General features: G+C 39.0%; 3 protein-coding genes across 5 annotated transcripts; 2 read left to right on the top strand and 1 right to left on the bottom strand.

Moving 5' to 3' along the window:
- Positions 1–295: 295 nt before the first annotated feature.
- LOC115748167 (protein RETICULATA-RELATED 5, chloroplastic) lies at positions 296–5,638 on the top strand. Its single transcript, XM_030684608.2, has 7 exons — positions 296–1,014; positions 1,229–1,358; positions 1,820–2,344; positions 3,076–3,183; positions 3,379–3,927; positions 4,817–4,930; positions 5,313–5,638. Exons 1-7 carry the CDS (start codon positions 329–331, stop codon positions 5,457–5,459), a joined length of 2,259 nt encoding a protein of 752 aa, XP_030540468.1. The 5' UTR covers positions 296–328; the 3' UTR covers positions 5,460–5,638.
- On the bottom strand, positions 5,540–8,000 carry LOC115748168 (arogenate dehydrogenase 1, chloroplastic-like). Its single transcript, XM_030684611.2, has 8 exons — positions 7,537–8,000; positions 7,254–7,422; positions 6,978–7,133; positions 6,617–6,699; positions 6,457–6,526; positions 6,142–6,216; positions 5,939–6,018; positions 5,540–5,881 (listed from the first exon to the last, which is right to left on the bottom strand). The coding sequence occupies exons 1-8, from the start codon at positions 7,710–7,712 to the stop codon at positions 5,854–5,856; spliced, it is 837 nt and encodes a 278-aa protein (XP_030540471.1). The 5' UTR covers positions 7,713–8,000; the 3' UTR covers positions 5,540–5,853.
- A 12,556-nt stretch (positions 8,001–20,556) lies between these two features.
- Positions 20,557–23,438, top strand: LOC115748083 (staphylococcal-like nuclease CAN2). 3 transcript variants are annotated; one of them, XR_007199465.1, is made up of 9 exons: positions 20,557–20,779; positions 20,916–20,971; positions 21,111–21,225; positions 21,354–21,464; positions 21,952–22,139; positions 22,245–22,301; positions 22,380–22,539; positions 22,786–23,044; positions 23,124–23,203. XR_007199465.1 is itself a non-coding variant. In XM_030684482.2 (9 exons), the coding sequence occupies exons 1-9, from the start codon at positions 20,618–20,620 to the stop codon at positions 23,220–23,222; spliced, it is 1,017 nt and encodes a 338-aa protein (XP_030540342.1). In that variant the 5' UTR covers positions 20,557–20,617; the 3' UTR covers positions 23,223–23,438. The 3 variants fall into 3 exon arrangements, 1 of the variants encoding a protein (XP_030540342.1); XR_007199464.1 differs by having other exon boundaries at positions 22,771–23,044; XM_030684482.2 differs by having other exon boundaries at positions 22,976–23,044; positions 23,124–23,438.
- Positions 23,439–24,600: the final 1,162 nt, after the last annotated feature.

Raw genomic sequence — 24,600 nt, 5'->3', positions numbered from 1 at the left:
TTCCCACGAAAAAGACACTATTGCATAGCAAGCGAATGCATAAATTCTTGTGTTCCACGTGCAAACAAGTTGCCCAAAATGACACCTCAAGCAGATAGCCCTCCCACGTCACGTGAAAACAAAAAGAAATTAGAATTACGTCCACTCGAAAATAGAAAAAGAAAAAAAAAATTATCCATTTCTCCATTAGTCAGCAGCTCATATCCAAAATTTCTCAAGCCTCTGTTTTATTTTTGGTCGAATCTCAAGCCTCTCGACAACCAACGTCCACGCTCTCTCTGTCACTCTCTCTCTCTCGCTAGCCATGTAGTACTACGAGCGAGCGAGTATGAAGTACCCCACGACTCCCTCGCCGCCAAAAATGAAGCCCCACCACCACCTTCATAGAGCCCTCAGCCTCCATCCACCCGTCCCTCACATCCCCTCCGCCAGCTGCCCCGGGTACGCTCCGCCCCATGCCGTCCCTCTCCGCCGCCTCGCGTCCGCCGTCTCCTGCCGCCGGAACGCCTCCGAGCTCGCCGGCGATCGAGACGCGGCTCCGGCCACCACGAGGCGCACCGCGTTGGTCGCGCCTCTTCTGGCCGCCGGAGCCTCATTTCTCCAGTCGGCTGTAACCAGGGCGGAGGAGAGGCCTCCGGTCAACGAACCTCCGGCGAACGCATCCTCCGTAGCTACCCCACCTGCGGCCGCGGAGAATTTGCCTGCGCAGGCTCCGGCGGTGGAGAAGGAGGAGGAGGAGGTGATAAGTTCGAGGATATACGATGCGACGGCGATTGGGGAGCCGATGGCCGTGGGGAAGGATAAGAGCAAGGTGTGGGAGAAGCTGATTAATGCCCGGATTGTGTATTTGGGCGAGGCCGAGCAGGTGCCAACTCGCGATGACAAGGTGTTGGAGCTTGAGATTGTGAAGAATTTGAGGAGGCGGTGTTTGGAGAGTGAAAAGTCGATTTCAGTGGCAATGGAGGCGTTCCCCAGCAATTTGCAGGAGGAGGTCAATCAGTTCATTGATAAGAGGTTCGTGCTAATCAAAATTATGCGCATGTTATCATCATTATTATGTATTTGGCAGAGCTGAAGCCGACAGTTGTAGTAATTTTCTGGTTTAATCTTTGAAAAGGTCGATACTTGATTCAAATTTGATGATTCATCTTGTGTTCTTTTCCATGAAAACTTAGCAAGAGGTGATCTTTTGTTTACTGATCATGAAGACGGTAAAACCATATGATAGGACTGATGGGGAAGAGTTGAAGTCTCTGATGAAGCATTGGCCGCCCCAACGATGGCAGGAGTATGAGCCTCTATTGAGTTATTGCCGGGACAATGGAATTCGCATTGTTGCTTGTGGTACTCCACTAAAGGTAGTACCATATCTTGCTAGCTATGTTGGCCATTGCATATAGCCAAGTAACAATTTTCTGCATGCGCTCAGTTCCTAGATTAAATCTTATGCTGGCAATTGATTCTTGAACTGCTTGCATTTCCACACAGTGCTATGCTGGAGGCGATGCTATGTTATGCTTCCATTTTGCCACCATTGGCTATTACTAATCAAATCTTAGGAAATTTTTCAATGCCAATCCAAAGCAGTTGAGTGTGTTGTTCTTTGAAAGTCTCCACTTGCAGCAAACTTGATGTTTTCATTGGATTAAGCTTCACAGCTTGATAAAATGATTGGGAGAGAGAACCATGTCTTAAATTTGTCATCTTAGAGCATTCTAGGTGCTGCCATCTTTCAAATAAGAGTTTTATCATGTGCTGGCCTACTTTGATGGTTATGGCCACTCACAGAAGGCTTCGTTATTGACTTTTCCTTGAATAGATCTTGAGGACTGTTCAAGCAGAAGGCATTCGCGGACTTTCTAAGGCTGAGCGTAAATTATATGCGCCTCCTGCTGGTTCAGGCTTCATTACAGGTTTCACTTCACATAGATCATCGATCGACATGAATTTTCCAAATCAAGGAGTCCCTTTTGGTCCAAGCTCTTATCTATCTGCTCAGGCACGAGTGCTTGAAGAATATAGCATGTCCCAAATAATTTTACAAGCAATTGGAGACGTGGGATCCAATGGAGTTCTGGTTGTAATGACTGGGGCAAGTCACGTTACATATGGATCAAGAGGGACCGGACTGCCGGCAAGAATTTCGAGGAAGATGCAAAAGAAAAACCAAGTTGTTATATTACTGGACCCGGAAAGGCAGTACATACGAAGAGAAGGAGAAGTCCCTTTTGCAGACTTTCTGTGGTATTCAGCTGCTAGACCCTGCAGCAGAAATTGTTTTGACCGTGCTGAAATTGCCCGAGTAATGAATGCGGCAGGCAGGCAGCGAGATGCCTTACCCCAGGTTTGCTTTTTCTATGAGCATTTGAATTTGTCTGAGCAGCGTATGTGTATTGTTTTGGGGTCTTCTAGATGCGTGCTGCTTTCAGGTTAAGTACAATTTTCAGACAAAGCACTGGAATCATTTTCAAGCACTAGTTTTTGATATCCTATTTCGGAGCACATCATTTGAATCTTCATGGGGTTTTTCTCCTTATCCTCAAAAGAAGGTGGAAGAAGGATCATTTGTCCTCTTGGGACTATTTGAATAAGTATGGATGATTTCACGCTCGTAAAATAGATGGACAAACTGGAACGAGAATGTTGTGGGGACGATGATGACATTCTAATAGAATTCCCACTCAAATGAGATGGCTTAATGCTATTGTGCTAAACGGTTGCAATTTCTAACCTATTCTGTAAAAGTAGAATGCCCAGGTAATGGTTCCCTCATAAAATGTTGAGCCAATTTGTCACCATTGATAGTCCCAGTGTACTTAGTTGTCTCGACTTTTTTATTGACTGTACTGAATAGTAACTGGTTAACTTTGGTGTAGTCCTAGTTTTAGTACTTTTTTTCTAAAAATGATTTAGACTTAACTATGCCTGATGTTTTCAAGGTTGTACTGGTACTTAGTAATTGGCTTTAACTAGATATTTTTCGACAATTTCAAATTCTTAAGTGTTTGCGCATGAGTGTCTCAGCATTATGAAAGACCTTGCTTTCTGATGGTGTTGCTATGATATTGCCATCAGGATCTTCAGAAAGGTCTGGATCTTGGTCTAGTATCACCGGAGGTCTTGCAGAACTTTTTCGATTTAGAGCAATATCCTCTAATTGCGGAGCTCACTCACCGTTTTCAGGTAGACTGTTCTCTTAGATTGTTTCTCCAGTGTCACAACGTAAGATTTGTGATGGTCTTACACTATAGTGGATATATTTACATTATGGTATGATTGTCTTGTTGTTCATTTGTACTGTGTCACTATCGTAAATAGTTACAATTATCCTTATTCTTCACCACAATGAGTTAATAGTGGTAGGTGACTTTGATGCAGGGCTTTAGGGAGAGACTATTGGCGGACCCCAAGTTCTTGCATAGATTAGCTATAGAGGAAGCTATATCAATTACCACCACACTTTTAGCGCAGTATGAGAGACGGAAAGAGAATTTCTTTGAAGAGCTAGACTATGTTATCACTGACACTTTGAGAGGATCAGTTGTTGATTTCTTCACTGTGTGGCTTCCTGCCCCAACTATTTCCTTTCTTTCATTTGCCGATGAAATGAATATGCCAGATAGCATGGATCCTTTGCGAGGTATCTTGGGGTCTATTCCAGCTAATGCATTTCAAAAGGACCTTGCTGGGAAGGACTGGAATGTGAGCCATCGGATTGCATCAGTACTTTTTGGTGGTTTAAAACTTGGCACAGTGGGATTTATTTCAAGTATTGGGACTGTGGCAGCCTCAAACATTTTGTATGCACTCCGGAGATACCTTAATCCTGCTCTAGCTGCAGGACATCAAAACAAAAGATCGCCAATTTTGAAAACAGCAATTGTCTATGGATGCTTTCTTGGAACCTCAGCAAATCTCCGGTATCAGGTCAGTGGTAGCTCGCTCTAGGTTAAAACCACTCTAATAGACCCATGTTTTCACTCATTTCTTTTTGGGACTGCTTAGAGGGAAAATCGGCTTTTGGAGCATTAATTGGTTATCAACCTTCACAAGGTTCACACCTTTAGTTTGCCCAGGCTTCCATATTCTGTTCTTAGTTGGTCTGTAAATGGTTGACATGTAGGTTAATAATCTCACTGCCACTTAGCATTCAACCATAATTGAAAGTGCAACTGCTATGTCTTGAACTTCAAAGTTGTCTTTGCCAGCTAGAAATTTCCACTTTATTTGACTGAACATGAACTCCACCCCCGTGCAACTAGTTGTATGCAGATTATCTTATAATGTATCTGAATAACACATCCAGATACACGTTTGTTATTATTGTTTTACATGAATAGACATTATGAGTAGTGCACTTGGCACATGAGAGTTATGTGATGTAGAAACGAACGCTGGACAATCTAAATATTAATTGAATATCCAATATCAAGTGCTTTAATGTGAAGAGAAATACAACTTATGAACTAATTTAGAGGGCACACTGATTTCTATCATTTTACGTTGATAGATATTGACATTTACGTGATGTAAAGTACAGGAAGCATGTTATGCTGCTGACATGCTCAACAGAGAGGTTACGACCAAAACCAGTAGTTTAGTTTGCATGCTTCATATGTCCTCAACTTCTGTCATTGTTTAGCTTTGTGCTGCATTTCCCAATAATAAGAGGTAATCTAGCCTGAAGCAACTGCAAATAGCAACAAGTGCCGGGCACTCTTGAATAGTGAAATAAAAGCAATGTACTATATTCCGTTCAATATAAGCTTCTCTTCGTATTCTTTTGATTTTAACAATAAAAACCCATGTTAAGCAGATTATTGCTGGGATCGTGGAGCATCGGGTATCAGAGGAATTTGCTTCCCAAACTTTGCTTGTGAATATGCTCTCTTTTATAGCACGGACTATCAACTCTTACTGGGGAACTCAGGTTAGTTCAGCGCAAACCCACATCTTATCAATGTATTTGCTGCCAACCAAGTAACTAGGATAATTTTCCCTTTTTATTTCTCTGGGTATAAAATTGGGCAGCCACAGACATACTAAAGCTTGTTTTTATAACAAGCCTAGCAATTTGTGCTCTATTGGAACTCCTAGGAGGGGTTTTAGATGTAGATGATCTCTGTTTTCTCCATCACAAAATTGGGTTCTTCAGTTTACTGCGATCATGACTGTTGCATCTTTTATCCTTCGTATGTTCTCCCTGTTAGCTTTGCTCTTTAGCCACTTCCACCATCAATATAATAATGCCATTGGACTGTTTTATTTTTACAGACCGTGTTAAACGTGTGGTTTTTGCTTGAATACTGCAGCAATGGGTCGATCTTGCTCGTTTTACGGGCCTGCAGAGCAGGAAGAGTACAGAGCCTTCTTATCAGACACCTGATTCGCCTAACACAGCTACACTGCAGTGCAACATAACAGAAGAGGCGGGCAGTGACGAAATCAAGAACAAGTGAGGTGATAACTTGATGCTCTGCTGTTGCCGTCTTCTGAACTTTATATTTTGCAAGCTGGTGGAAGAGAAAATGCTCATTCATTTACAGTGATAGTTGATATTTTTCTTCTCTTGCCCAACTGTAAATTGCCAAGTCATATTCTTTCAAATATTCATCACATATGAGGATAATGCAAAGACTGCATCTGTACACATTACACAGTTTTGACACCAGGCCTAGAATGTTTGGTACTGAAAAAAGTGTGGAGCTGGTATTTCTCCAGAAGTAGAAATCTGGCAATATATCTCTCAGTATAATCTCTCTCTGGAGTGAATTGAGGGGCACCTTTTTGACAGTTTCTACAGCTAAGAAACTGTTCCGATAAGCAGTAAATTTGTAGTGAAAAAGAAATTTATCAGCGGCTGTTCTTCACCATGCACTCCGCCGACCCCAACTAGTTTGGGATAAAGGTGATATTGATGTTGTTCACCATGCACTACTGGTTTACTTCCTGTTCCTCATCATTCCTCTTCGGCAGCTTGTGTTTCAACTTCTCAAAGGCAAACTCTAGGTTCTTTAGCTGCATTGGGAAAATTTATTTTCGTTAATGATCTCAGGTAAGAAGTAATTTCCTGCTTCAGAAGTAGGATCAAACTGAAACTTGAGATGAATCATTTCCGAGTGAAATGCATCAGCTCCTTACCTCTTGCTTCGCAAACCTGTTGTGGATGTACAACCCACTGAACAGATCAAAACTATCGCACTCCATGTTCTTCCTCTGCGGTTATGAAAACTGTCAGCATGTCGTATCAAAAGACAACTGTATTTTATTGGTGGAGCTAATAGAGAAAAAAGAGGACTTGGAAATACAAAAATCCAAACTTAAAACTTTTTCAGTCTGCTGCTCTCATTTTGGATATCTTCTATTTCCTTACAGATGATGCACTTTTACGATAGGTTCATTTGAAAAGACAAAAAAGGAAAAAACCAACAACAAGAATTCACTTGTTGACGTTACCAGTTGAACAAGAGCTTCGAAACTCTTTGTATCTATCGGTGTCGATTTGATGTCCATGTCCGACAAGATTCTATCCAAGTACAAAAACATCAGTTCTTATTGTAAGATAATCAGTCAGTTGGAGTTTGGGAATAACTTGGAAGTTGGGATTAGGAAATACCTGCCAATAGCGTGGGTGATAAATTGACTCTTAGCTGCCAGCTCATCATGCTCTGTGCAAGACATTTCAAGCATCCTACACCCCTGACATTCACAAAGAATACATATTCATTCTGTAATTGGAAGATATGCCTCACGTTGGTCTGCCGAAATATCCGTAGGGTTTGACAAGCAATCGGTTCTAGAAATTTGCTGGTTGGGCAGTATTAAGGACACAGAGGAGAATAAACTTAGTTCACTACTAGTCTATCTAACTGGAGTGTATTTCACAGTAAGACTGTGAAGGCAATGATGCAATGTTTGAAATTCTTCTTATTCATGCTCAAGTATACAGCTTGCCGAGGTTATGCTTTAGAGGGTACCTCGATTTCGAAAATCTTGAGGAAGCTTGAGCATGTTTTCTCGTCCCTCACTCGAACTCTCTCATACATGAAGTTAAGATCTCTCCACCCATCTTTACCACTCTCTGGCCCGAACATCGGATGAGTGCACAGCACATCTGAATCTTCTGGAAGTACCTACAAAATTGCAGCCATATAACTGAGTACGGTGATATGCGCATGCATTTGGTGTTTCCACACTGGAAATTTGTCATGTATGAACAGGCATGACCAAATGTGTAGGCTAGCTCTTATTACTTGTAAGAGAGTGTCTCTTGCATGCTCTTTGACCGACAGTACATCGACGAATAGCGCTGGCTTCTTCAGCGAATGGAACGGCATTGACTTTAGAACTTGGGAGAGAGACAGGATCGATGTGCATAACAGTATCACATCATTTTCTGCTCCAAGAAATGCAGCCACGTCGCTGCAATAGGACATCCCAATTCATTAGGCGCTTGCATTATCTGCAGAAATCTGAAAACTGAAAACTCGCATGACGTACTGCATTTGTGCATTATCGTCAAACATGAGCACGTACCTGAAGAACGTGATGCCCAGATCAGCACACAGCTGAGAATAATCGGTCCTCGAAGTCGCTCTCAGGGAGTGGCCTTGCTTGATCATGGCCAGCGCCAGGAACTGGCCGAAAGTGCCGAAGCCAACGATCCCTATCTTGAGGCTTGCGGAAGATGAGACAGGAGCAGGACCAGACATTGTGCGGAGAGCAAAAACCAATGGAGGTAGCAAAGGATGATTTTTGTTTTGTGGGTATGTCCTTACGGAGCCGTTCTTGACCAGGCCAGCAAGAACCGCAGAGGATTTTTCTTTCTTCTGACCCTTTTGTATATTGGAGAATCCTAAGATATCAGTTGCGTGCTTTTGCTGGAAACAGACGAGTTTTGTTACCTGGAGATCTGAGGTCCATAATAAATTCGCTTTTGGATTTGTCCCTCGTCTGGCATGGAAAGATGTTGATATGTACCAATTTGCGTCAGCGTCACATGTATCTGCTCGATATCCCCAGAAACATATTATTGATTTGCGTCAGTCCTTTTCATTGGTGACGATGAGGATGAACTAACATCAAGAGACGTAGGCAAATTTTATTCTGGGAAAAGTATACTTTTAGTGTCAAAAGTTGTGCACGAAGATCACTTTGGTGCCAAAAGTTTCAATCGGATCATTTTAGTGCCAAGTTAGAGATAAAAGGATCACTTTGGTGCCTTCGGCGAGAATTTTCGGCCAAAATTTTCACGTGTCATTAATAATTATTTTTTAATAAAAAATGACATTTTAAAAAATAAATAAATCCACGTGGGTTGCCACGTGGACTTCTGCGCTTTAAAATAAATTAAAATAAAACAAATTCAAATTTAAGAATTAGCTAAAAATTAAATTCATTTAAAATACAAACTTTATTTAAAATAAAATTAAAAATAAGCTAAATTTAAAAAAAAAAACCTTAAACTTAAAAAAAAATTCTGGTGGAGAACCAAGCGGTGAGGGCTAAGCTCTCGCCGCCGGCTATGGTGGGGCATGGCCCCCGAGGGTCGCCGAGCCCCGTGAGGACCGTGTAAGCCCTCGCTACCTTCAAACGTTCACCTTTTTTTTTTTTAATGAGTTTTTACTTTTTTTAAAAAAATTTTAACCTAATTTTTCAAATTATTTTGAAAAAACAATTTGTATTTTTTTTATTTTTGTAAGCTAATTAACTTTTTATTTTTATTTTTAGTATTTTTTAATTTTTACCTTTTTTTAATTTGCTGACTGGACATCATCGGTGCCACATCGCCTTCAAATAATAATAAAATAATGGCACATCAGATTTCCGGCGAAAATCGGACTTGGCACTAAAACGATCGTTTTTAAAAAAACCCGACACTAAAGTAATCTGATTGAAACTTTTGGTACTAAAGTGATCTTTGTACACAACTTTTAACACTAAAAGTGTACTTTTCCCTTTTATTCTTTATTTCCCCCTCATCAAGTCGATCAACGGATAATAATTCGGGTATGCGGCAAGTGATCTCGACTTTAAAACCAGCTCCGACCCATTTGCCAAGCGTTCCACCATTTCCGGAGTCGAATAGTTCTTCCAATCTCCAGTCACTCCTCTACCAAGGAACGATCCGAACTTTGGGCTACACTTTTCTACAACTAATTCAGCCTCGTCACAAACTTAATGCTGAATTTAAGAACTCAGATATTTTTTTCACATGCCCATGAGGACCTTTCTTGAGCTCCTTGTAATGTCAGGAACAAGAGATTACTGCTTCTCTCTCTCTCTCTCTCTCTCTCTCTCTCTCTCTCTCTCTCTCTCTCTCTCTCTCTCTCTCTCTCTCTCTCTCTCTCTCTCTCTCTCGTTCCAGACTTGCAACACATGATCAAAGAATGGACCATTCCTTCACAGAAACTCATCAAGGGCATTTTCACAACCACATATAGATAGAGCGTAAAAGGGAAAAAGAGAAATCGAGATACAAGGTTTATACTGACTCACTCTTAAACTAGGGTTATATCCAGTAGAAGATTCCACCCTCACCGAATAAGAGCTAGGGAGAGAGAGAGAGAGAGAGAGAGCTTGAAGCGGTTTAATGGCGCAAAGCTTGGTTCATTTGAAGAACAGTTGCTTGTCACAACAACCACAGCGGCTTCGGCTTTCGCTCACCCCTTGGCGGGTATGCCCACCTCATGGACAACTTCCTCATCCACCTTTGTAAAAGCTAGACCTATTTTCAGGTGGAAAATATGATGAACAAATGAGAAGGAATGGAATCGGACTTTGAGGCGTGAATTCACTTTCAATTATTTGTCTCACAAAATTGCTAGTGATTATCGGAAAAAATCTTAGGATACAACAAAGTCTTAACCGAAAATATTAGATAGCAATTTTAATATTTATCTAAGAACTCAAAGGAAAAACAATTGAAAAAGATGTGTGTATATCTATGAAAAGAAACGAAAATGGAAGCTGTGGTGAAACTAATGAATATAACATAACAAAACTCTTCATTTTTAAAAACGGTAAATTCGAACACAACTCTTCATGTCCAAAAATTGTTAATTTGGACACACCTCTTCATTTCCTCCGAAATTGTAAATTCGAATACCTTTTCGAAGGTTGTAAGAGCCCCTAATAACTATTAGACATTATTAAAAAAATACTAGATTAAAAATAATAATAGAAATTAACTACAACTCTTTTGTGAAGAGTCGCACTATTTTGCTAGACGCAACAGTTATTTTTTTTTATATAATTATTAAATTTAAAATTTAATAAATAAAAACTAATAGTTGATTAGTGCCAATTCTAACTCATGACTGCTCAAGCGTGCAAAGTGCACGAAATTGCGCAATTATTCATGCACCCGCTCACTTGTATAGTGGGGTGTGGCCATTTCTTCATTTGAAAGACTAGAATAACTTTTCACTTATAAAGTGTCTCACAATCTCTCATCTTTCTTATGTGGGATAAGGAAAATGCAACATTTTGTTTGTTTGACAAACAAACATCAACAATCCCCCACTTTATTTGTAGAAGAAGATTTCTAAATAAAAGTTGAATACGGCCAAAATTTCCATGAGATTAATATACATGCATAAAAGGTCTCTTTTGAGTTAACCTTTATTTAGCGCAAGTATTTCAAAACTCTATCAAAGTTATAAGTAGTTGTAGCTTTAAACTTGTTACTTTACATAATAGAATTGGATATACTCCATATATACTAATCTCTTGTTTCAATGAGAAGTTCTATAATTTACTTAGCACCATTGTGGCATTATGCTTGTTTCGATTTCATGAGCTCTCTAAAAAGCAACCCTAACTTTTGTAAGAAATGGCACCACTTCTAAGCCCATGTGAGTGAAACATTTACCATGTGCTCCTATTACTAATAAACGCGTTACTAATTCGTATATTTCATTAAAAGTATAACTCAGCCTCCAATAACGTAACAGATGATACTAACTTCTCATGTCGGGCTAGTGTTAGTATTAAACAACAACTTTTAGTAATTTATCATTAAACCTTTTAACTAGTGATTTACTAATATTAGGTTGTGTTACTATTACTGGTGATTTTAGTCAAACAATTTCAGCCCCATTTCTTTTGAGATCATCTTTACCACATCTCTTGGTGGAACTTTTGTAAAGGGATTGGCCAGATTCTTACTTGAACTCATATAGAAAATTGTTATGGTACCATCCCGAATCAATTATCTCACGTACTCATGTCTTAGATTGATATGTCTAGACTTACCATTATAAGTGCTATTAGAAGTCATTGCCAAAGTGGCTTGTCTATCACATTGAATAGAAATAGGAGGCATAGGACTAAGTAATAATTTGATGTCCAACAACAAATTTATTGTCTATTCAGCCTCTTTCCTAGTTATTGCTAAAGCAATAAATTTGGATTCCATTGTGAAGTGAGTTATGCATATTTGTTTCTTGCTTGCCCAAGATACAACACATCCACCTAATGTGAATATTCATCCAAAAATGAAATGTTTATCTCTCACACTTGTAAACCAACTAGAATGAGTGTATCCTTCTAATATAACCGGATAATTATTATAGAACAATCCAAAAATTTTAGCTTTCTTAAGATAACCAAAAATTATGGCGATAGTATTCCAATGTTCCATATTTGGATTACTAGTATATCCACTCAACTTACCCACGGAAAATACAATATTAGGTCTAGTACAATGCATCACATGCCTTAAAGACCCTATAGCACTCGCATATTCAAGTTATGTCACTGCTATACCAGTATTATAATTTAATTTAATATTGGTATCAAAAGGAGTACTCATTTTTTTTAAATCAAGATATTTAAATGTATTTAACATCTTTTCAACGTAATCACTTTGGCTCAAAGAATAACCCCACTATTTTTTTTTTTAACTTTAATTTCCAACATAGTATCTACTTCACCCAAGTCTTTTATTTTAAATATGAAAGTTAGATACTTCTAATCTCATTGATTCCAATCATATTGGTTCCAAAGATAAACATATCATCAACGTATCACCAAATTAAAACACCATAGTCTTTAGTGAATTTACAATAAATACACTTATCATTGCTATTGTGTTTGAAACCGTTTGACAATATGACCGAATCAAATTTTTCATACCACTGGTTAGGTGCCTGCTTAAGCCCATAAGAGATTTAACTAATTTACATGATTTCCCTTTATTTTAAAAAAGAACAAAAACCTCTGGTTATTTCATGTTAATTTCCTTATTTAAATCTCCATTTCAAAAGGTAGTTTTAACATCCATTTGATGAATACAAATATCATAAATTGATGCTAAAGCAAAAAGAATTTGAATAGATGTTACATTCTACAGGAGCATATGTATCAAAATAATTTATTCCTTCTTTTTGCCTATAACAATTGGCTACTAATTTAGCCTTAAAAGCTTGGATATTCCCTTTCAAAAAAATTGAAATGATCATGATGAATTACCAAAAACTCGTTCCAATGGCATAATTCCTTCTATTTTCAAGAAATTTTGTTCCTTAATTATTTGAAAAATTATGTAGAATCAAGTCAATATCAACCCAAAACGTTTCCTATCAATGTGATAGCTTCACAAGTTTTACCCTCTCAAACTCATTTCTACAAAACCATCAAAATCACATTTTCTTCTGAAAATCTATTTGTACCCAATAGGTTTAGATCCTTTCCCAAGTAGGATTGGACATAATTGAGCCCATTTCATCATTTATAGTTTCTTTCCAAAAGGAAGCATCTCTAGAAGACATAACATCACTAAAACTTTTAGCATCATCTTCTAGATTCAATGCTAAAGGGTATTTATTTAACACATTATTATCTCTGTTTCCTTCCTTCAATAAGGAAAACTTAAGTAGTAAAGTCTGGACCTAAATCTTTTAATTTTTTTACTCTAGTGCTTCTCCTAGGTTCGGTCATGTCTTTAGGCAATTAGTTCCTTTCTCATGAGAATCTCCTCGTGTTTCTACAGGTTTTGAATTGTTCATATCTTGTATTTGGATATTATTCACATTAATTTCAAAATATGTAGAACATATGTTCTAAAAAAATGCAACATATCTCGGTTCTACTATGACACTGGACTCTAAATCAAGAACCATATAAGCTTTATTATTTTCAGCATACCCAATAAAAGATTTAGGTCCAAACTTTTATGATCATCTTCTAGATTCAATACCGAATAGTATTTATTTGTCACGTTATTATCTCTGTCTCCTTCAACAAGGAAAACTTAAGTAGTAAAGTCTAGACCTAAATCTTTTAATTTTTTTGCTCTAATGCTTCTCCTAGGTTCGGTCATGTCTTTAGAATCATTAATTCCTTTCTCATGAGAATCTCCTTGTGTTTATATAGGTTTTGAATTATTCGTATCTTGTATCTTAATATTATTCTCAATAATTTCAAAATCTAAAAAACTGCAACATATCTCGGTTCTACTATAACATTGAGACTCTAAATTAAGAACCATATAAGCTTTATTATTTTCAGCATATCCACTAAAAGTACCTTTGATAGCTCTAGGACCAAGTTTTGTCCTCTTAAATTTAGATACTCTATAGTATGCCAAACACTCCCACACTTTAAGGTATGACAAGTTTGATTTTCTACATTTTAATGATTCATAAGGACTAATGTTATTTCTCTTGAATAATATTCTATTATGAATGTAACATGCAGTAAGTAATGTTTCTCCCCAAAGATTAATTGGCATTTTTGAATTCAAAATCATACAATTAAACATTTCTCCTAAAATTATATTCTTTCTTTTAGTCAAACCATTTTATTGTCAAGCGTATGGTGCAGAAACTTAACAAATAGTACCATGTTCTTCACAAAAGGTTGAAAAACCATTGAGGAACTATTCTCCACCTCTATCTAAACGTAGAACTTTAATTTTTCTTTCTAATGGATTTTCCACTTCAACCTTATATTTCTTAAACGTGATAAACACTTCATCTTTTGATCTTAGAAGATAAACATATAAATACCTACCGCAATCATGCACAAAGGTAATAAAATACCTTCTATCACACGTGTTAACTTGCAATTGAATTCGCATATATCACTATGCACCAAATTAATATTTTTTCCCTAAGAGCCAAATTTATTTCTAAAAATGAGGAGCTGGCTATGTAATTTTTTTCTCCCAGTCTCATAATTCTTAGTCAATAATTATTTTAAGCTTCCCAAATTGACATGAAGTAAAAAATGTAATACCTAAGAAAAATGATTTCGCGTCCTAGAATGAAACGGCAAAAAGAAAATCAAAAATGATATTCTCTTTTTAAATATATTTTATGGAAGAAAACTTGAAATAGAAAATCCCACTCATTGTCAACGTAGAGACAAGTTATGTCTTAATTTGAAATGGTTATGTCTTAACTAAGCCAAAGTCTCTCTCTCTCTCTCTCTCTCTCTCTCTCTCTCTCTCTCTCTCTCTCTCTCTCTCTCTCTCTCTCTCTCTCTCTCTCTCTCTCTCTCCATTTGTTTTTTTTTTTTTTTTGGGCCATCTTGTTTTACACTAAGTTGGAGGCTGTTATTGTTGACTAGATCTTTTCGCTCCCAAAGGATACGTATATCTATCCAGCTCATGACGACAAGGGATTCACGGTAAGAGAACAAAAGGAACATTTTTTTCTTGTTGCGCTTTGTTTCTAGCTGCTTAAACCAACAACGTGTTGAATTTAGGTGAGTACTGTTGGAGAGGAAACGCTTTACAAACCTTGACTAACAAAAGATGAGGTAGTTTTTTCAGCTGAATAGCCGCTTTCCTATTTTGTTCTTCAAGTATTATACTTGCAAATTGTTTATGTACTCTTACACCTATTTGCCCTTAGCATAGAAGATCGGTTCCAAATTTAGATGTTTCATTTAGGCTCACGCTTTTCCACTTCCCTTATGGCTTTAACATTCATTTTTTTGTGTGTTTTGACCATTCTATCCTTTATGTGTGACCCACCAAATCTGATACAATTTTACATGATTTTTTTTATTAATTCTTTTATTTCGTTTCTTTTTTTTCCTTGCGGATCCCGCCTTCCTCCTTTTCTTCTTCTTCTTCTTCTTCCTCCTTTCCACGCCTCCCACTCGTCTCTTTTTTTTTTCTCATGCACAACGTTCGCTCCGACACCTCCCTCTCCTTCCAAAAACCCCGACTTTATTATGTCAATCCCGTCCTCCACAATTTCGCCGGCACCGGCATTGGGCTAACCAATGACCTCTCCAACGACCCCCTTTTCTCCGAACGAAGGTAATATTGAGAAGCACGAAGGTAATATTAGGCAAGTTGTGTTACGACAGATAATAAGAAGTGGGATTTGAATTAGTGGTTTAATCTTATTTCATTTTTCAGTGTCGTGTGCAAGTGTTGAAACAAAATTTGTACTTTTATAGATTAACTTCTTGGAACACTATGAGGATAATGCCACATTTGTTTTTTCCCATGTGTTGCAATTGTTGCTTTTAGCCCTAGATTATAGTTGTGCGTAGAGTTGAACTTGATTTCTCAACAACCATTTTGTAATCGCACTTTTGTTAGACTAATTTGTACTTGTTTAACCCATTGTTTCACTCACTCGTGCTTTGTTGGTAATTAAATGTTGTGTTATTATGAGTAGGCGTAGATAGTTTACTGTTATAATACAAAGGAAATAGTATCTATTTTAATTAGGCATCCACTTGATTTTAAACAGGTAATATTCAAGAGGATCGAAATTGCTCGAATGTATCTATTGACGATGAAAATTTGAATGGAGAAGAGCAATTGATCATTGCAATAAGTTCATTTGAAACTTTACCCAGTAATTTTCTAACTCGAGAAGATCTTTTGAGTAGTGTGCGGAGCCATCTTCTTGCTCAAGGTTATGTCATCTCTATTAAAAGGTCAAAGAGAGACAAATATGTTCTTCTATGATGCGATAGGGGAGGTAGTTATCATGATCAACGTAATATTTATGTTGCACGTCAGATACGAAAGACTGGATCTCGTTTGATTAATTATCCTTTTGACGTCCGTCGTTATAAAAAGAAGAATGGATCATGGTCACTCAGAATAGTGAATGCATCACACAATCATGATCCCTATGATATGTCGGGACATCCTACTTATCGTCGCTTTTCTAAGGTTGAAGCTTTGCGTGTGAAAGAGATGTCTAAGGCCGGTATACCTCCTCGCCAAATCCGTTCTTCCTTGAGACAAAGTAATCCCAATGTTCAAGTTATAGCTAAAATTGTCTACAACATGAAAGCGAAGTTACGTCCCGAATATCCGAATGGTCGCAGTATGGTCCAAGCCTTATTGAATGAGCTTAGTACAGGTGGATTCATCTTCAATTTTAAACATGATGCTGAGGGTCACTTGATATATTTATTTTTCTCCCATCCTATTTCCATGGCACTAACAAAGAGTTTATCAAGTGTCTTCGTAATGGATTGTACTTACAAGACTAATAGATACAAAATGCCTTTGTTGGATATAATTGGAGTTTCCTGTTTTAATATTTCTTTCTATTCATGCTTTGTCTTTTTGAGAAAGGAGGAAGAAGGAGATTATATTTGAGCTTTGACAATGTTGAGTAACATTTTGGATAGTGGTTGTCAACCTTAAGCTATTATCACCGATAGGGAATTGGCATTGATGAATGCGGTTTGATTCTTCTTTCCTAGAAGTGCGAACTTATGGTGTGTTTGGCATATTGAGAAAAATATTGTGGCAAAATGTAAATCTCAGTTTGAAGAAGGAACACATTGGGATTCTTTTATGTCTGATTGTTCCAAAGTTTTGAACTCCAAGATTGAAGTGGAATATGAGGATAATGTTTAGCAATTCGAATATCGATGTAAGGACAAGCCATCGGTTATTAACTACATAAAAAATACATGGCTTCCTTTCAAAGAGCTTTTTGTGACCACTTGGATAGACTTGCACATGCATTTTGGAAACTGTGTTACTTCAAGAGCTGAAGGGGCACATTCGACTTTGAAAGCATATCTACGTACAAGTTTCAATGAGGGATTTAGTTGAGGTGGAAAAGAAAATATGCCTTACAATTGAAAATCAGTATCAAGAAATTAGAAGCAAATTATCAAGCAAAAAGGTAAGAGTTTCTCATCATTTTCATATTCCTCTTTTTAGGAACTTGATTACTCGTGTGGCTGTATTTGCTTTAGACAAGCTTTACAAGCAAAATGTGATTGCTAACTGCTTGTACCAGGCATTTTGTGCAATCCATGCGACTTCCATGTGCCCACGAGATAAGATTACGATTTTCCGATGGTTTATCTCTTGATGCAATTAATCCACAATGGAGGCTGGATATAAGGTCCTTTTTGGATAGTGATATTACTCAAAACAATGAAGGAGATTCATTTAAGCAACTACTTCACGAGTTGGAAAGGAAGTATCAACAATGGCCACTTTCCAAAAAGGAAGTTGTTCGAAAGCAAATTGAGCATTTTGTTCGAGCAAGTGATGCTATTTTATATGAGCCCCTAGTTACATCTCATAAAGGTCATCCTTCTAATTCAAAAACTAAAGGGGAAGCAACTTCTACAAGATGTGATCCTTCGGCATTTGAGATTATTGAAAAGGGGAAGAGATGTGGTACTTGTAGGTGTTATGGTCATAATAGTCGCACATGTAAATCAAAAGGCGAAGATCTCGGATCAAACATGCATTCAAGGACCATTAGAATTCATGGTGATGAAATATAGGCACGGTGGATTTTCTTGAGGGGAGCCGAGCAGTTGAATGGAATATTCTTTTATGTTATTGCATATGCAATTTATTACTATTGCAATTTGTGGTATGTAATAGCAATATCATTTTGATGTATTTAGATATTTTAGTGCAAGATTTGGCTCCTCTTTTCTTGCTTTTTCTGGTGACTCATAGAAGGCTTTCAACTTATCGATGCATTTGAATGTTTTGTGAGAAAAAATTCTGACTTTGGGTTTTCATATCTATGTCATTTACAATAAAATCCCATTGTCAACTATGACAACAAGACCAGCAAAAAAAAAAAACACCAGTCTTCAGCTTTTAGCTACAAGCATCTTCAGATTTCGAAGATGGAAAAAGGTTCCAAAATCATGATTATTATCTAGATAAAGGAGATGCAGGAAAATCAAGAAATATGAGAGACAAAACCTCTCAAGAACATGCTCTATTTAGAGGACAACTTGAATCAATTTGTTGGAGCTTTCCCATATATACTAGATGGATCTATCCACAACCATGAATTCGGTTGTTAATAGCTATAAAAGGAGCACAATTTTTCTCTACTAGAAAATGGGGAAAACAACATTAGAGAAAACAACAAAAACCCAATAGAAATGTGATTGTCAATTCTATTATGGACTAGGCGATTAACTGCAAAAAATTTGATGGTCACAAGCCACCAAACTCCCTTAACGTAGCAAACTGTAAATTTGATGAGCACACTTACATTGTTTTCTTCCCTGCCTTTTTCTTGATAACCTCATCAACTTACGTTAGAATCTTTGCCTTGTAAACTTCGGGAGGCTTGTAAGTACGAACTGCAATAGTGAATTGATGCCCCCTTTGCTTGTTGGTTCCGGCACAGCAAACCACATTATTTTTAAAGCAAAAGACACGCAAATGCGAGAGGAACAATCAACTCTACCTCATATTGTATCACCCAAGAAAGAACCTTACTTCAAAAACTAGTGAAACAAACGTATGCTACTTTTGGAGAAACTCAACATGTAATTAGCATCCACTGTGCATATCGGCGCTCGTCTGACTCTATGGACATTAGATTGTCACCCTTACAGCCATCAATCCTGTCCACTATAGTCTTTGCCGATATCAAAATCATGTGAGGGATGTTTACTTGCTTTATAAATATGTTGAACACTTGACATTTGCTTGCTCCTTTGTTTATTTCATGAACATAAGGTTGTGTACTTACAGGAAGGCATGTGACATTGAACCACACCGAACATGTCGGGATTGACTATTGAACACGGATGATGATGCATCATTGGATATTTCGTCCCAGTTTTTATCTCAGATCTTTGCATCCACGCCAAATGGCTCTTAGGGTGCCATCTCATGACTTGGAAGCAAATTAGTGAAACACATGTTATTTTGTGTGTTTGTTCCTTCCGTTTATCCTATTTGGGACAACATGGTAAAGTGGCAAAGCTATTCGGGGTTTTGGGAAGGAGAGGGACGCGTTGTAGCTAACATCGTGCAGGATAAAAAAAAAAAAAAAAAGAGACGAGTGGGAGACGTGGGAAGGAGGAAGAAGAAGAAGAAGAAAAGGAGCAAGGTGGGACCCGCAAGAAAAAAAATAAACTAAATAAAACAATAAACTGAAAAAAAAAATCATATAAAACTGTATCGGATTGGTGGGCGACACACAAATGATAGGATTGTCAAAACATATACAAAAAGGAGCGTTAAAGCCATAAGGGGAGTGGAAAAAGCACGAGCCTTTTAGAAAATACCCTTATTTTAGGGACCTTTTGAAATTTTATCTTATTTTAATGGCACATAGAATTAATTCTATAAATGTCAAGAGAAACTTTCTTAAGTTGTATAAATTTCCTAGCTTGGACAACATTTCAATCCAATGTCTTCTGTTTTTTTTTTTTTTTTGTAATCCAAACTAGAATGGGGCTTTAGAATTCCTTTCCTTTCTTCTTATTGCTCCTATAAAACACAGCATATGGGTAGTTCTTTTTTGTCAAATTAAGTGAAAATTAAGTGTTGATGATCTCAAGTGTTCAAAATAGGAATAAAAAAAACAACACATTGGTACTATTTAAGCAGCGTCACCTCCAGCATCCCCACATCCTTCACGACCCATCGCCACATCATTCACGATCCAATGGCTACTACCAGACGCCTCGCCATATTCCTGCTCTTCGCGGTCCATGCATCGGGGTGTTGCCACAATGCCATCGGCTTCTTCTCGCCAGCTTCCTCCCATGGCGTTCGGACATGCTGCATCCTCTGTCGGCAATCCCAACTACGGGAGAACGGGCAGCCCAACTCCTCCTCGTGGGCATCTTCCTCCCTTGGTGTTCGGACAAGCTGCACCCTCTTTCGGCCACTACAACTACGGGAGAATGGGCGGCCCGACTCTTCCTCGTGGGCAGCTTTATCCCTTGGCGTTCGGACAAGCTGCACCCTCTTTCGCAAACTAAAGGGATTAAAAAGAAGAGCAAAATTGAGGGCGGCATGATTGTGTTCCACTCAATCTGATAAGATAAATATCATGAAAGAAGCATCTTCCTCGTAGTCAAGCTGGACAAACTTTGGTAAAAGTCGCACATTACCAGCAAACAACAACGAGACACGTGTCCACTTTCTTCTCATTCTGGTGGGGCCGTTCCGGACACGTGTGGCATGATGGGTGGACATGGGGACCAGATCAGCAATACCTGGTCTGTAGCCAATATTTTATCCTCGCTCTGCTCGCAAATTTCTTCATCCCGAAGCAGCGAGTAGTCAACGTCAACGTCAACGCGCTGCCGATCAGCAGTTCTTCCACCAAATCCGACTCCTCTCTCCGCTTCTTTCTTTCTTCCTTCTCCATCCTCGTCACACTTGAAGCTATCGGAGATGAATCTTTTGGGGAAGGCCCTCAGGTTCCTGTACGCCCATTGTTGGCAGCCGTCCGTCTTCGGCGACTCCGACTCCCTCGGCCCTCACGGCGTCTCCGCCGCGACCGTCGGCGTCTCGGCTCTTGCCCAAGATCTGCTCAACTTCGAAATCACCTCCAAGGCAAGCTCTTTTCCCTGATAATGGTGATTGGTCACTCTCATTTCGGGGTTGAGATTGGACCAAGATGAAAATTTGTGCGACTTTTTCCTCCTGTTGTTTTTTTTTTTCACTTATACTGTTGAGTGTCTGAATGAAGGTTCCTGAGGGGCTAAGCAACCATGTGGTTTCTTCCAGGAAAGCTCAGGCTAGTTGGTAAACTGTTTTACTTTACACTTGCATTACTAGTTTCTTGAAACGGGATTCTGCTCTGTCCTGAAGAAATTAGCTTGATTTCATAATCTTGAAGTTCAAATTTTTATGATTGTTATTGCAATGGTTTAATAAAATGAAGGTATAGAAAGCTACTAGTGGCATGGAGGGAATCACATCCTCCTCCAAAAACACCCGAAGAAGCATCAAGGCTTGTTCTCCAGACCCTGAAGAATCACCAGAAGGCTGATGTTGAGGTAAATCAACCAAAAATAAGTGAAAATCTTGAATTTTTTCATAAGCTTTTCACTCCCATATGGAGGAGCTGATTTTTTATTTTGACCTTTACTAATTTTTGGCTGTTGCACTTCATCTGATGTGGTAGGGTTTGTTGGCTTTCTATGGCCTACCTCTTCCTCACACCCTGGTTGAGGTCACAGCCGAAGTTCCAGTGGCATTGCCTCAAGGAGTGATGTTTGAGTTTCACACACTTCCAGTTATGAACCCAAAACTTCCTCAACACCCCATAACCTCTTTCTATGCATTTGCTCTGTAGCATCTTCTGAATATCTTCAATATTTTTCCTATTCAAGGAAGCATTTCATTGACTAACTTAAAAGAGCTGCAGAGATGCTACTACATGGCACCGGCAGCTCCACGTGTAGCATCAGTATCATCAGCTGCAAGTACAACAACTATAACAAGTTCCCAGTTCCTACATACCTTCAAGTATCAAGGCAACACAAAATTTGCTAGCTTAACATCATTAAATCTATACAACGCTTCACTTTGTATTCTAAGACAAGAAATCCAATTCCAACTCTGGGCAGATCTAATAACACCACGTCGCCTATAAGCATCAGCCCAAAGTTCCTTAGCTTTCACACGGTCCATGAAGAAATGATCTCTAGACTCAGAGTGAAGTTCACAACAAATACAGCTGTCATACAATCTTCTGAATGTCGTCAGTAAACTTTGACCAGGTGGATGCAAGGGCTGTGGCAGATGGCGACACCATTACCGTGTACGTTAGCACTTCTGATCCGAGAGAATCGTGCTTGGTCCCACAAGACGTCCAGATTGCGGCCCTCGAAAGATCAGAAGCCCGTGCTCAGAGGGACTACAATCGTGCAGATGCACTGCACAAAAGTATTGTCGACGCTGGATATCGGTGTGTTATCCTGCTCGCTTATGAACAGTCACCTTCGTCGTCTGTCACATTTCTTCTATCCCTGCAAGTGTAATTCACTAGTTGATCATAGCTGCCTATCTGTAGGGTATTAAATGTTCAAAATGAGGAAGTCCTTGCTCGGAAGTACCGAATTCGGCTCAGGTAAAGACAGGTATTTGATGCATTCCAATTGGCAAATTTTCTCTTTATTCATCCAAGAACAATTGCCTTATGAAGCAGGGGGATAGATGCTCCAGAGGGTTTGATGCCATACGGCAAAGAGGCTAAGGACGAGCTTGTAAAGATTGTTGAAGGAAAGTGTTTGAGAGTTCTTGTGTATGGAGAAGATCGATACAGCCGGAGCGTAGGAGATATATACTGCAATGGCAACTTTGTACAGGTAAACCCGAGTTCTCCCTAGCCTCGACCTTTTTACAAGTATGTTCAAAGGCCTACGAGTCATCAGTGAGGAAATTTAATCAGGCTGAGGCGAGAAAGACGAGTCAAACATGCTTGGACAAAGACTAATGGATCAAACTGGCTTTATGCTCAATCAATATTTTCTTTTGTTTTCTAAACTGAAACTTCATTTCATCATTGGACTTGGGCAGACAGCCAAACTGAACCATAGCTTCATGCTTTTGGGGAGGTCAGGCTGGACGAGCCAAAGCCCGCCCATTGAGCTAGAATAGCAAATGCAAATTTACCATATCAACAATGGCTTCTAGAGATTACATACCACCAGCATTTTGTTGAGCCGCTTCTGTAATCACACTCTAATGTCAGCTCCTCTTTTTCATATACAATTCGTCATTCATTTCCATCTCCAACCACAGGAGTTGATGCTCAAGAAAGGGATGGCATGGCATTACGCAGCATACGACCAACGCGCAGAGCTTGCAAAGGTAGCCTGCTGATTATTTGTATTGCTGCACCCGATTATATGTGATACGAAGTCTGTGCCTTGAACGTTTGCATGAGCAGTGGGAGAAGAATGCACGGGCAAAGCGCGTAGGCTTGTGGGCTTCACCAAACCCTGAGGAGCCATGGGAATGGAGGAAGAATAAACGAGAGGGGAGATGACTTCACCCGAATATGATTCAGCCTTTCGCCATCCTGGGGAAATGCAGCTGGCCAAGCATTGATGCACTGGGATACTCATATCTTTCCGAATGATACGATCAATATGCTTTATCATCTGTCGTAATGTATGCAAATCTACTGCAAAACCTCGGACAGCCTTAGCCAAATCATCATATAAGATCAGTGAAGGATCTAATGTACTAAGCTCTGCTTGTTCCAGGGGGTTGTGGAAGGTGTAGCTATGACTAAACATTGATAAAATGCTGAAAATGAATCCTAAGAAAATCGCGGGGATCCAAAGCCGCTCAATGCGTCGAAAGGGCGCCGTCACATATTGAAAGCGTGAAAGGTGCCGGTCTAGGATTTCGGGGATGGTAAATATACTAAGAGAAAACATGGAAGAGAGAGTAAATATTGGCTAGGGAAAGATTAACAATGATCAACAGAACTGCAAGTGAAAGAGAACCGAGTGTCATGTGGAAGGATGACTAATTCTGCTTTGCAACAGAGGTCTTGCCTTCTTTTTTTCTTTTGGTTTCTCATGGGATACGAATGGCATCTGGGGTAGATGAATTACATTGGCAATGGAATGCACTGCTCCAAACTTTGATAGACATGCCTGTGCCCAAACAGGACGCATGAAAATCGTCACGTAAACTCGAACCTTAATTGATCAAAGCTATTAGATCATTTCTAGACGACTCAAGTGAATAGACCGACAACGAAGAGCCCCCGGGGGGTCTCGGAGACCGAATATACAGACATCGAAGAGCGGTTGGGCTCGCACTAGCCGATAATACCCCGTAACCTAAATCTCGATGGCGGACTTGCTCATTGGATCTTTGCATGATCTTTTGCCATAAAAAAATAATATGGAATACGGCTTCAATGGGATTTTTAATCTAAATAACAGAATTCAAATGGGCCCACATTCTAACCAAGGCCCAACATCATGACTCGGCCCATGAGACTGTAGTCACCACATCATGCAAAGGCGAGCCCAAAAACCTTTTCAAACTTTTGTGAAGGCTAATTATCTTAAACATTATAAATTTGTAAATTCAAAGCATATTTAATGATGCTTATTAAGTTCACTAGGGACACTTTTCAAACATATTCCTATTCAAAAATGCGGTCTATTGCCACAAAGATCGCCTGTGAGATGTCTGTCAACACAGGACCAATTTTACTCACGATAGATTAAGCCCGAAATAAATTTGCACGTATTAACACGGCCAAGGCTTGATTAAGACACAAATGAGTGGCAAGATCATTTCAAGGATTAATGTCCACTCTAGCAAGATCATGGCAAGGCTCAGCCTCGTTGTGGCTAGGCGAGGTCGACCTCGTTGGCTCTCGCTTTTGGCCGGTTGCCGAT

This window comes from Rhodamnia argentea, chromosome 8 (genome assembly GCF_020921035.1).
Source record: "Rhodamnia argentea isolate NSW1041297 chromosome 8, ASM2092103v1, whole genome shotgun sequence".
NCBI classification, from domain to species: Eukaryota; Viridiplantae; Streptophyta; class Magnoliopsida; order Myrtales; family Myrtaceae; genus Rhodamnia; species Rhodamnia argentea.
Note: the sequence above shows the minus strand (reverse complement) of the source record. Positions and strands in the feature narration are given on the sequence as shown.